The sequence below is a fragment of the Natrix helvetica genome, assembly GCF_964273705.1.
Source record: "Natrix helvetica genome assembly, chromosome: 7".
In the NCBI taxonomy this organism is placed as follows: Eukaryota; Metazoa; Chordata; class Lepidosauria; order Squamata; family Natricidae; genus Natrix; species Natrix helvetica.
Genome location: NC_138558.1, coordinates 27014712 through 27028867, shown reverse-complemented (window position 1 = coordinate 27028867; position 14156 = coordinate 27014712). Strand labels below are relative to the sequence as shown.

At 41.5% G+C, this 14156-nt stretch overlaps 1 protein-coding gene across 5 annotated transcripts in view; it reads left to right on the top strand.

Annotated features, from left to right (window-relative positions):
* The window catches only part of TMEM131L (transmembrane 131 like), a 92505-nt gene that overhangs the window by 51947 nt on the left and 26402 nt on the right, over window positions 1–14156 (top strand). For 4 of the 5 annotated variants that reach the window (XM_081959105.1, XM_081959104.1, XM_081959106.1 and 1 more), the window contains exons 8-13: window positions 6334–6411; window positions 8481–8631; window positions 8739–8797; window positions 11241–11349; window positions 11931–12027; window positions 13770–13923. In XM_081959105.1, coding sequence (XP_081815231.1) covers window positions 6334–6411; window positions 8481–8631; window positions 8739–8797; window positions 11241–11349; window positions 11931–12027; window positions 13770–13923 — 648 coding nt within the window. The remainder of the gene's footprint in view (window positions 1–6333; window positions 6412–8480; window positions 8632–8738; window positions 8798–11240; window positions 11350–11930; window positions 12028–13769; window positions 13924–14156) is intronic. The other variant, XM_081959107.1, reaches the window with a different exon arrangement.

Genomic DNA, 14156 nt, shown 5'->3' with positions numbered 1-14156 from the left:
GTGAATATTTCCAAAAATGTTTGTTGCTCCTTTAAATTGGTACCTTAAATAATCCTTTATTCTACATATTGGAAGGAAATTCGAAACTGATCTCTGGCTGCCTCTCCTTAGCCGTCTGATTGCCTGCGGCCACGAGTTCTCTCAGAAAGCTTGCTTTGCAATCAGATCGGCCAGCTCATGAGCTACGGCTCCACAGCTGTTTCCCCGCGGCACTCCTTGATTCTGGGCAGTCGGAGGGACACGCGACCGGCTGTTTTGCACGCAGCAGTTCCAGGCGAGTCCGGTGGCCATTCTGCAGATCGCCTGGCCATACTTGGTATTCGGTGGCCATTTTGCAGGTAGGAAAAGCCTCAGAGGAAAAAAGTCGGCCATTTTGGAAGCTTTAAAAAAAGGCATGAACTCTACAGCAGCCGTTTGGAGTGCCATAAGCATAAATCTTCTGCTGCGGGTCAGCAACTTGATCCCTCTGCCTCTACTTCTCAGGCCTCAATTGGTGGCGAGCAAGATAACCTGCGGGACTCAGACCTGTCTGACGAGGTGGTCACCCCAGATACCCCTGCCTTTACTGGATTATTCAAAACTGATCGTTTCAAGTCCCTTCTACTTAAGGCCATTAAAGCTGCTAACTTACCATCTTCTGCTTCAGCTTCTACTTCACAGGATAAAGCGGCAGAACTGGCTTCAACTGAGCGTCCCAGTACCCCATTCACCGAACCCACAGTGGAAAAAGAGGTGATCCCTGTTCTCAAGATATTCCTGAACATCATCCAGAAGCAGTGGGAGTCTCTAGGCACAGGCCCACAGCCAACCAACCTTGACAAACATCTCTACAACATTGCACCAGACCTCACCAAGTTCTTTGAGACTCCTCCAGTGGGCGCACCAGTTGCAGCCCTGTCTTCACCTACTGTGGTCTCTGGAGCCCCTGAGGAGGTTCTCAAGCCTGAGGAAAAAAGGTCAGATCAAACCTTAGTCAAAAACTATCAGGCTGTGGCCTGGGCTGTTAGGGCCTCTATGGCCACTTCCTTTTTCTCCAGGGTGCCTTGGTTTGGATTGAACAGCTTCAGGAGCGCATTGCTCCTACTGACACTAGATCACATAGGGATCTCAACAAGATCAGGACAGCGGTTGAAATTTGCAGCTGATTCTTCCCTTAATGCTGCTAGATTCGCTTCTTCGGTCACGGCCAGGCATCTGCTTTGGCTCAAGCCATGGCAGGCGGATGTCCATACCAAGTGGCGCAGCAGCCTCCCCATTCAGTGGCACCCAATTATTTGGTAATCCCTTAGATTACCTCACGGAATCTAAAGACAAGCGCAAGGTCCTTTCATCCATCTACAAGAAACAGGACAGTCGGCCCGCTCCCTTCTATAGGAGGTCGCCTTTTTGGCCGGTGGACGGGGGACCTTCCTTCCCCCATCCACAATTCCAATCCTACACTCCCAGACAGGGATCTCACCAGGACAGGTCCAATAGAAACCCACAGCGTTTCCCCTCCAAGAAATCTTACCGTGGAGGGGGCAACCACCATTTTTCACGTAGGAAATTACTATCTGGACTCTCTTCTGATCGGAGGCCGCCTGGCGTTCTTTGCCCACCACTGGGAGGAGACCACAACAGAAAATTGGGTACTCAAAACTGTCAAATTTGGTCTCATGCTAGAATTCCTCTCCATCCCCCAGGAACACTTCATGTCATGCCTGGTCTCTCGGTGTCCTCGCAAGAGGACACTGATGGAACAGGCCATTCAGCATCTGTTGGAGATCCGGGCCATCCAACCGGTTCTTCCCCATCAGGAAGGGCAGGGTTTTTATTCCCACCTGTTTGTGGTACCAAAAAATTCCGGGGGATGGAGAGCAATTTTAGATCTAAAATTGAACCGCCACATTATCGGCGGTTCAAAATGCATTCTCTGCACACCATCCTCCAGGTGGTCCGGAAAGGCGATTTCCTCACGTCGGTAGACTTGACTGAAGCTTACCTTCATATCCCCATCTTCATACACCACTGAAAATATCTCCGCTTCCCCTATGGGGGAGGCACTTCCAGTACCGAGCTCTTCCATTCGGTCTATCCTCTGCCCCCAGGGTATTCACAAAAGTACTGGCAGCACTGGCCGCCCACATCAGGTCATCCCCAGTTCAGATTCTCTGTTACCTGGACAACATCCTCTTGTTGTCCAGGTCTCTGGTTAAGGCAGAAAGAGATCTCGCCCTCACCATTCACACTTTGCGGAATCACGGGTTCGGGGTGAATCTCAAAAAGAGTCACCTTGTTCCCAGCACTCACCTTCTCCATCTTGGGGTCTTGATAGACACCATGGCGGAGAGGGTATTCCTATCCAACGACTGCATTCTCAGTCTGAGGGAACTTGTCAGGAAGGTGCTACGTCTTCACAAGGCATCCCTTCTTCTCTCCCAAGTCATGGGCAAGATGGTATCCTGCTTCAGGATTGTCCCGTGGGCCAAGTTTCACAGCAGGAGCCTTCAATGGTTCATGCTTCCACATCAAAAGGCCGACGGGCAGCTCTCCTCTCAGGGTCCCCCTTCCCAGACAGGTATTACACTCTCTCAAATGGTGGCAGTCCCCCGCGATTTTGCAAGGGACCTTGTTCAGAGAGCCGTGCCGTCTCACACTTAACGACGGACGCAAGTCTGACATGATGGGGGGCACACATGCAGGACTGGCTCAGGGTCAGTGGTCCCTCGAAGAGAGCCAAAACAGCATAAATTGGCTAGAATTGCAGCCGGTTCGCCTCACCCTCAGACACTTCCACCACAGAGTTCAGGCCTGACACATATTAGTCTTCACCGACAATACCACGACCAAGGCACACATCAGTGACGTGCGGTGAGGTTTATGACTGGTGAGGCACTGACACAGTGCTGGGTTTCAAATATTTTTAGACTTGTGAACTTCAACTCCCAGAATTCCACAGCCAGGCATGCTCAGTTCCAATTTAAAGCGACAGTATTTGTTTTTCTCCTTTGCTCCTTCTTTCTTTTTCTTCTCCCTTCCCCTCCTTCCTCCCTCTCTCCCTTCCTCCCCCTCTCTCAAACACACGCACACACACACACACACAGAAGTTGGATTGGACTATCTCTCCTACCCACTTCCCTCTCTCACTCACTCTCAAACAAACCCACACACACAAAAAAGTTGGATTGGATATCTTTTCCAGTGGCTTGAAAGCAGTTCCTCTGCCATCCCCCCCCCCATTCCCCTGCTGCCTTCCCCAAACACCTCCACCATTGCAAATGCAGCCTGCTGTCTGGGTGGGAAATGCCTGGAACACAATAAAGCCCACCCACCACCTCCTGCTGGCAGGCTGGGGGGAGGGAAGAGGCAGAGAAGCCGGAGGGAGCCGATCAGAGCCTTCCAAAAGAAAGGGGGAAAGTTTGTGTACTACAGCATGGCTCTTTGCCTGGCTTCCTGCCTCCTCCTGTGGTCTCCTCAGTGCTCGCTTGTGCTCTCCCTCCCCAAGTGTAGTTTGATTGCAGGTGGAGCCACGTTGCCTTTTCAAACTTGTAATCAGGGAAGCTGGGCTAGATTTTTATATAGTTTTATCCAGCTGTGTGTGTGAGAGAGAGAAATGAATGGGGGCCTGGAGAGGAAGTCACTACACTTGGGGAGGGAGAGCACCAGTGAGGAGACCACAGGAGGAGGCAGGAAGCCAGGCAAAGAGCCATGCTGTAGTACGCATGCAGTTCTCCTGCCTCATAGTAGAGGGTGCTTTTTAAGAGGCTTTTTTTAACAGTTAAGCAGAGTCATCCACAGTGAGGCAGTAACTAGCTCAGCCTGACCTCAGCTCTTGCCTTTTTCCTTTCACATTTTTTTTCTTTTCATGATGAGAGTGGTGAAGCTGTGCCTCACTTGCCTCACCTGACTGCACGTCACTGGAACACATAAACAGACAGGGGGGAACTCGTTCCTGGTCCCTGATGCAGGAGTCCAACCTGTTGTGCCAGTGGGCGGAATCTCACCTGTCATCTCTCAGGGCAGAATACATCTCAGGGGTCTCCAATGTCCAAGCAGACTGGCTGAGCTGGACAATGATAGATCAGGCAGAGTGGAGAATCCATCCGAACCTCTTCCATCGACTGACACTATGGTTCGGCCTCCCAGTCCTAGACCTGCTCGTGATGGCAGACAACAACCAGGTACCCAGTTATTACTCGAGGTTCATGAACCCCATGGCAGAAGTAGACGCTCTCAGATGCCAGTGGCCCAGGGGTCTCCTGTATGCGTTTCCTCCCCTTCCCCTCATTCAGAGGGTAATTCAAAAAATGCTGGAGCAGGAGGCAGAACTGTTGCTGCTAGCACCGAATTGGCCATGCCGGCCTTGGTATGCTGACCTAGTGACTCTGTCAATCTCCACCCCATGGCACATCCCATGGTCTCTCCTGTCTCTACACCAAGGGTCAGTTTGTCATCCTGATCCCCAGTGGCTGCAATTAACCGCATGGCGATTGAGCGGCAAGCCTTAACAGCCGATAACTTCTCCCTCAACGTCATTGCTTCCATTCAGGCACCACGCAGAAACTCTACTAACCGCATTTATGATGCCACGTGATGGACTTTTGCTCTGTGGTGTTCCAACCAGACTGTTGACCCACTTAGGGCATCCATTCCGCAGATATTGGACTTCCTGCAGAGGGGGCTTGATCAGGGACTTACCCCTATCACACTACGCTGACAGGTGGCCGTTCTGGCCTCTGTTCTGGGCGGCCTGGCATCCGAACATCTACCTTCTCACCCCTTGATCCAGAGATTTCTCCATGGAGCATCCAACTTGCATGTCCATGGAGCATCCAACCTGCATGTCCCTGTCATACATAGATATCCGACTTGGGACTTACCTCGTGTCCTAGAGGCTTTGACTTCTGTGCGCTTTGAACCTATGAGATTCACTTCTTTGAAACTGTTGTCCTTTAAAATGCTGTTTTTGGTGGCTGTAACCTCAGCCAGACGTATTTCTGATTTGGCTGCTCTTTCAGTCATGACTTGTGCGTGTTCCATCCAGACCGAGTTGTCTTAAGACTGGACCCGACATTCATACCAAAGGTCAATAGCTGTTTCCACCAAGGTCAGGAGTTGACCTTACCTGATTTCTGTCTGTCTCCTCATCATGAGAGGGAGCGCAAGTGGCACACTCTTGACATACATCGTGCCCTCAAGATCTACATCCACTGCACCGCCTCGTTCCACCACTCGGAAGCTCTCTTCATCTCCTTTCGCCAGGCCTCCTTAGGTACCAAGGCTTCATCGTCTAGTCTGGGGCGCTGGATAAGAGCTTGTATTAAACTGTCTTATGAACTTCAATCCATACAGGTCCTTGCAAACATTAGAGCTCTCTCTACACACAGCACTGCGACATCTGCGGCTTGGTCCACTCAAGCCACCTTGGAAGAAGTCTGCCAGGCGGCCACCTGGGTGTCTCCCACAGTCTTCATACGTCATTACAAGTTGGACAAGTATGCATCGGCTGACGAGGCCTATGGGTGCAGGGTGCTGCAACAAGTGCTTGTGCCCTAATGGACCTTTTTTACAATTTCCCACCCTACTGGACAGCCCAGTCTTTGGTACGTCCCAATCTGGCTGCTGTCTCTACAATAACAGGAAAATGGGCGTTGGTTCTTACCTGATGCACTCATTTTCTGGTAGAGTAGAGACAGCAGCCAGCCCCGCCCTGGTATGGGTCACACAAGGGAATTCCTTGTCTGGAGGAGAGAGATACAGTGACTATGGACTTTCATTTTTTGCTCACAATTCTCACTTGAGTCTACAGTTTTCCTTCATCTGAAACTGGGGAGGAGCCACAAGGGCCCGATGAATCATAAGTGTAGACTTAGTCTGATTGGTTAATGGACGGAGCATACCCAGTCTGGCTGCTGTCTCTACTCTACCAGAAAATGAGCGTATCAGGTAAGGACCAATGTTTTTATAATTTATATTTTGTATGCAAACTCTTCAATAAGTACATCTGACAATCTGCTTTTACAAAATTATAAATACTTTTTCAAGTGGTTACTTATTATTTAAACACAAATAACATAAATTACAATATTAAAAAGCATACATGCCATTTGTATCTTCTTACAATATCTGAAGTATATTGTATACAGTATATAATGAAAGGCTTCTATGATCAGCAGCCTTTGGTCCAGTATTTAGAGACCCAGCCCAAGATTTTAATACAGAAGAAAGTACTACTCTGTGTACTTTGACACAACCTTTTGTTCTACTTAGATATTATCGGTTTCTCCTTATTTTCCTCTAGATTTCAATTTCTTGAACTATTTTATAAAACTACTGGTTATGTATTTTTTTCAGGCAGAAACTAGGAATGTCAGTCATGTAAAAGTTCGTCTTGAATGCAGTTTACATAACAAATTGTATCATTATTTTAAGGTATGGCATGTATGTTTGCTCTTAAATTTGCTTTTACAAATATAAGCATTTTATCTATGAGCAGTATACTAAGCTGCTGTTAGATGTGATATGAACCAGTTCTGATTCATTGCTCAGGTATACATTAGCATGTACACTAAGGTTATCTTTTCAAAACTAATTTTCCCTTCTTTATCTTTATCAGGTCTTTTTCAAGTTATATATGGCTTAAATGCCCTTTTTAATATTTATTCATGAACATTATTAGAATTATTTAATAATTGCTCAAACATTCTATTCTGTGAATAATTAGCTTTGTTAAACAGAATCACTTTTATTCTAGATATTCCTTTTCTTCAACTTTAAGCTGGATATTATCTAACATAGGTTTCTGTGCTGTTTGCTATCCTGTCTTCCTGATTCTCTTACTATATTGGGGGTCTTAAAAGGGTGTAGACACCACAATTTCTGTTATTAAAGTGATTCTAAGAATGTGCAAAATGTGCCATTTTAAATTCTGGGATGTTCCAATCCCAAGAACAGCTGGATTGGTGGTATTCAGAGGAAGAATGGAACATTATAAAATTATCCAGAATGATCCTTTCCCAGAATCAGCACTTCTCACATGTATCTGTTAGTGTTTAGAAAATACTAATTTTGTCATGTTTACTACTCCATCTATGGAAAAAAAATAGTTTCAAGAACTCTTTCTTCCTGGATTACTTTTGTGGAAGGAGAAGTCAACATTGAGAGATAATCTCATATTAGTAGAAGGTAGCATTTGGAGACTAGCTTTCATAACTCTTTATGGCGTCCTGACGCCCTTTGCACATCCAACAAAATGTGGAGGGGTTACAGGTAGTCCTCAAATTACGACCACAATTGAGCCCAAAATTTATGTTGCTATGTGAAACATTTGTTAAGGGAGTTTTTGCCCCATTTTACGACCTTTCTTGCCACAAGAAAGTGATTTCATTGGGTGATCCATTATAATTGTTAAATTAATAACACAGTTGTTGATTGAATCTGGCTTCCCCATTGACTTTGCTTGCCAGAAGATCACAAATATTGTTCACATGACCTCAGAACACTGCAACCATGTTAAATATGAACCAGTTGCCAAGCATCCAGATTTTTACCACGTGACCATGGCGATGCTGCAATGGTGGTAAGTGTGAAAAACCATCATGGCCCTTTTTTCGTGTGCCATTGTAACTTTGAATAGTCACCAAACAAAGTCTTGTGAGGACTACCTGTACTCCTGAATAATGGAAGACTTTGGAAGTTCTGGAGTGAATGGCAGTTAGCTTCCAAAAATGTCCTTCTACCAATACAATGTTGAATATCAAACAAAGCTTTTTCTTTAATACTGTTAAAGAAGTTAAAGTTAAAATCAGACAACAAGATGGAAATCAGTCCAGAGTTTTGATGATATGAAACATTCAGCATTGGTCATGAGATGGCAGATGAAGGCAGGAGAGTAATTTAAAATTTGCAGGGCAGGCTGAGGGATTCATAACACCATTCTCAATAACTAGAAGAGACTAGCAGTGAGATGCTACTGCTGCCCTCTTCATAGTGCAGGCATGTAGAGCTTCAGGTAACTGCTTCATTCTCTTCATTCATTCTGTTTATTTAACATGGTCAAACTTTTTAGTTCCATTTCAGATTTGCAGACTGACTTCTAGTAGATCTAGATCTAGTAGTGGATCTAATAACACTGCATCCTCAATAGTGATACTACTACCCCTTCCATGGTTGTCTAATGATATGTAAATTATAAATTCAATTTACATATAATCATCAGATAGACTTAATTAAACTTAAACTATTTATATGAAAGCAACGTAATATGTATGATACTGCTCTTCTTTGGGGTATCCATGCCAAAATAATAATAACAACAACAACAACAATAATAATCCCTGAGCTAGTGCATAGCATACAAGAAGAATGCCATCAGAGCGTTCCTTTGCTTGTCACACAGTTTTGTTTTGGTGTGGGAAACACCCACTTTTAAGACTTGCATTTATAGGCTTTTAATTATTCACCTGTGGTCATTTTTGGATTTTCCTTTCGTTTTGTATTAGAATTGTTGCTTTGCATCCAATGACCTACTGCTAGAAATAAGTTTAATGGTCCGAATGGAAAATGTGCAGCATGAATTTGTGGATCTTAGACAATATTTACTGGAGAACCTTTTTGTAATTTATGTAGCAATGGATAAAACACAGACCTCAGGTAAGGCCAAGATATATTACCATTTTAAATTTAATTTTTTTTAGACCATAGTATAGTGTCATAGTAGAGAATTTACATTTGCTTCTGGTTTTGTTCTTTTTGTATAGATGGTTCTTCAGTAATCTTGTATCTATTACATTCGGGGAACAACCTTCTATATGTGCAGGTAATTTTTAAATATATATATACATTATATTTTTGTGTTTAATATTATTTTTGCTCTACGCTTTTATGTTTAATAAATTGCTCACAAATTCTTGTTGATCCCATCATGCCCGGGCCCGTTATAATACAGCAAACTATGATTTTATTGAAAAAGAAATTTGAATAGAAAATCCTCAATTCAAGGAACAAAATGCAAACAGGATTGTTACCAACATGTTTATGATGCTGAACAGAACATTCTTTATTTCCCAATTTGGTTTTAGAAATTAATTCAGTTTTTTGGTACTAGTCAAATATTGAATCAGGTGTGCAAGAAAAGAACTCTCCTGGAAACCAGTAGAGTGAAAGTTTTTAGAAATAATGATAATAATAACAATAACAACAATAAACAAGAACCATAAAATAGAAAAAGATAGAAAATTAGGAACTTAAATTGCTCTGGAACTTCAGAATCCAGATAGACAGGCACCTGCCACATAACACCATGGACTTAACAGTTGTCAATAAGAAAGACAAAAAAGTCTGGATAGTGGATGTGGCAACGCCTGGAGACAGCAGAATAGAAGAGAAAGAACTGGAGACGATAACAAAATACAAAGACCTACAAATAGAAATAGAATGACTATAGCAAAGGCAAGTAAGGCTAGTACCGATAGTAATAGGCACCTTGGGTGCAATCCCAAAGCAGCTGGAGCACCACTTGAACACCATAGGCATTGACAAATTTTCCATCAGTCAATTGCAGAAGGCAGCTTTACTTGGAACTGCTTCCATTCTGCGATGATATCTGTAACACTGTCAAACATCCAGATTTTCCCATTCCAAGTCCTTGGTAAGACTCATTAGGTAGACAAACATGCCAAACCCCAGTCTGAACATCTGACTGACTGCCATGAAAATAATAATAATAATAATAATAATAATAATAATAATAATAATAATAATAATAATAATAATAATGATGGCACTTGGTACGATGTCCAAGAATTTTATAAGATACATCAACAATTTGCAGCTTTCTGAAATAACACCAGCAGAACTGCAAAAAACTGCGCTACACAGAACATCGTATATTTTAAGAAGGTACTTGGTTGATACCTAGGACGCTGACAGCAAACCGTATCAACCATTAATACCTGTCAATGGTATTTGTGATACATTTTTAAATATTCAGTTGACTGGGTTTCATGTTTAATGAATAAAGTAAATAATAGTAACAACAACAACAACACTTGATCAGTGGGTGCAGCAAAATTTCACAAACTGACTACCTACAATGCCATGACCGCGTTGCTAAGATCATTCACTGGAAATTGTGCCCAAAGTTTGGATTTGAGTACAGCAAAAACCACTAGGACCATCAGGTTGAGAAGGTTTTAGAGAATGAGAAAGTCAAGATCTTGTGGGACTTCAGAATCCAGACTGACAGGCACTTGGCCCACAACACACATGACATAACAATAATTGAAAAGAAAAAAGTATGGTTCATTGACATTGCAATACCTGGAGATGCACGAATTGAAGATAAACAGCAAGAAAAAAATCACAAAGTACCGGGACTTGCAAATTGAAGTTGAGCGACTGTGGAAAAAGAAATCGTGTGTTGTCCCGATTGTAATTGGAGCCCTTGGAGCAATACCTAAAGGACTACCTCGCTATTTGGAAATTTTAAATTTATCAGATTTGAACATTCTGATTCTACAAAAAACCGCCCTACTTGGAACAGCTTATATCCTTCGACGTTACCTAACAGTTCCTAGGTCCTTGGTTAGGACTCGAGCTGTTGAGCTACCAACCAGCCCCAAAGGCTGTGAATCTCACCAAAGATTAACCACACAATAATAATAGTATAGTAGTACCCAGTAGTAGTAATAAAATCAAAACAATGTTGTCCCTTAAGTGTCCCTTTTTCTGGATAATCAAATACTTTTGTGGAAAGGCTGATTCAAATAGCTTTTAGCCAATAAAGTGAGAAGTGTGTTGGATTTTTAGTAGATTAAGGAGAATGTGAAATACATATAAGATTTATATTTGGGGAAATATTTTTTCTGTTCAATGTCTTTATGCATAATTAGACATTTCAACAATCTCCTCTCATCTCTTATGAACAAAGGGGAACAATCAATCACTTCCAATGAGTATTGAAAAGCAGATTAGGACATACTTTTGGTGTAAATTGTGAATGAAATAATTTGCACAAATAGGGAGTGGGGAAGTGATCGTTTAAAAAGATCCAAAAGAAATTTGTAATTCTGTGCTAATTCTTAGTATAAAACTATGTTAACAGGCTATAAACTGTATTAATAGATTTGTTCAATAGTAGTAGTTCAGAATAAGAATGGCTTGATGGGACAAACTGCAGGGACTTGAAACTTTGCCTTTAGTTGTTTATAGCAACTATGTTGGAAATAAATGATGTGATAGCATAATTTGCTTTTTTGCAGGATATAAAACATTTGACCCAGGAAAAAATATTTTCTTTGCTTTTTGAGCCAATATTGCTACCATCGTTGACTATGAATTTCACAAAAGTAGCTTCTATTATTTGTAAAGGTACAGTATTTTCATATGTTGTGCAATAAAAAGAACTGATATTTTATAGATCTGTTTTTGTTCAGAGTGAAAAACTATTTATTTTCCTTTTAATATTTTGTCTACCTTTCTAATAAAGCAGCAAAATGTATTAATTTAGCATACTGTATAATTTGGCTTTTAAAGAACATTTCAAGTATATATTATTTAAATTCATGGTCCTTTTGATAGGACTATTAAACGTAAATCACATTATATTAAATTGTTTCTACATCTAGTGTTGATCTGTCTATTTTACATTTTTCTAACTTACCAAGAAGTAGGTTGTACTTTGTCAAATGTCGTACTGAAATCCAAGTATACTATGTCTTCAGCATTTCACTGGTCCACTAATTTAGTCATTTTATCAAAGAATGCAATAACATTTGTTTGACATCTGTTTTTGACAAACCCTTGTTGGCTTCTGGTTATAACTTTGCTTGCTTCTAGGTGTTCGCAGATCTGTTACTTGATTATCTTTTCCAGGATCCTCCCAAATATTGATGTCAGGCTGGTTGGTCTGTAGTTTCCTGGATCCATTTTTCTCCCTTTCTTTAACATAGGTACACTATGTGGTCATGAAAGCAACGAGGAAAGAGTTAATCTACTGGATAGAACAACTTTACTTAAGCCGTGTCTTTTGCATCCAGTGATAGAAGGGTGAGTTTTTAATGCAAATTTGTAACAACATACTACAATGCAAAATCCTCAAAAATAGAAGAATGCATATTCTCTAAATTAGAATTAATTCAGATATCATAATTAATTTGACATGATTTAAAAACAATTTCCAGAGGGATGTATTGATTTTAATGACATTTGGAACAGATAGATTTTACTATATATTGAGATGATGATGATGATGATAAACAATAACAACAATAATAATCAGCTTTACCTTGTCATGGTGGAGGGGCTTGCACACTCTAGTGATCCTAAGGGCTATGCTGAACAGGTGCAACCATATCAGGCAGGTCTCAGGTGAAGGGCCAGACAAAATTTGCTCCACAACCCATTCAAACATGGTGAATATGAGAAAAATGAAATTTATGCCGGCTGAACCGTTGCGCGGATTAACAAGGGTTCTATTGGATGCTATGGCTCCTCATTCTGCGCAAAATGAGCTACAGGGCTCAGCTCCCTCTGCTAGGCAACCAGGGCATGGAGCTGACAAGCTACTGGAAGAAAAAGCAAAGACTGTGGAAGAAGAAAGACACAGCTTGAATGATTACATCCAGAAAAGTGAAGAACCAAAGATCAAGGAAGTTAATGAAAGAGGCCTTTTGAAGACAACTAAGTCAAAAGCTGACTATAAGAAAGAAGTAATTGAGAAGCGAGTTGAAAATTGGAAAAGCAAAGCTATGCATGGCCAATACTTGAAAAGTATTGAAGGCAAAGCTGACCAAAAACTAACTTGAAACTGGTTAAGATCAGGAGTACTGAAAAAAGAAACAGAAGGCTTTATTTTGGCAGCTCAAGAACAAGCCTTAGCCACAAACTGCATGAAGGCAAAAATTCAACATGTTAACACCAACAGCAAATGTAGCCTCTGTAATGAGAAAGATGAGACAGTCGACCACTTAATCAGTGGGTGCAGCAGAATTTCACAAACTGACTACCTACAACGCCATGACCGCGTTGCTAGGATCATTCACTGGAAATTGTGCCCAAAGTTTGGATTTGAGTACAGCAAAAACCACTGGGACCATCAGGTTGAGAAGGTTTTAGAAAATGAGAAAGGCAAGATCTTGTTGGACTTTAGGATCCAGACTGACAGGCACTTGGCCTACAACACACCTGACATAACAATAATTGAAAAGAAAAAAGTATGGTTCATTGACATTGCAATACCTGGTGATGCACGAATTGAAGATAAACAGCAAGAAAAAATCACAAAATCCTTGCAAATTGAGGTTGAGCGACTGTGAAAAAAGAAATCATGTGTTGTCCCAATTGTAATTGGAGCCCTTGGAGCAATACCTAAAGGGCTACCTTGCTATTTGAAAATTCTAAATTTACCTGACTTAAACATTCTGACTATACAAAAAACTGCCCTACTTGGAACAACCTATATCCTCCGATGTTACCCTAACAGTTCCTAAGTCCTTGGTTAGGACTCGAGCTGTTGAGCTACCAACCAGCCCCAAAGGCTGTGAATCTCACCAAAGATTATCATCATCATCATCATCATCATCATCATCATCATCATCATCATAATGTGGTAATGCTACATTGGGAGGAAGGAAGGGAGGAAGCAGGCAGCTTCCAGATTAATTTTCTTTTTTATTGTATTTTAAAAAAAATATTTTTACATTGTATTGTTTTGATATAGATATATTCATACAATATTAATTAAAATTATTGACAGTCTTCACATTTAATTATGCATTTTATCTCTGTAGATATTTTGGCATTAATCCATTTGCAGTGATATTTCACATAGAACCACATCACAATATATCAGCATTTTGGTCTGTATGGTTTACAAATAATTTCGATTTTAGCATTATGCTAAATGATGTGTATGTGTCAAGGCAAACCAAGGATATTCTAAAGGTAATTTTTTTTAACTTCTGGTCTCCTAGTTCACTTTTCCTCAAATAACCATCTATATAATAGTGCTTTCATTCAGCTCAGTCATAGCTCTTTTTCTTTCTGCAATTTGTTTGTGTATATATCTATACTGTGTTTCCCCGAAAATAAGACAGGGTCTTATTTTCTTTTGACCCCCCCCCCCAAATTTTGCTTGGGCCTTATTATCGGGGGGGGGCGGTTATTGGTTCGGGGTT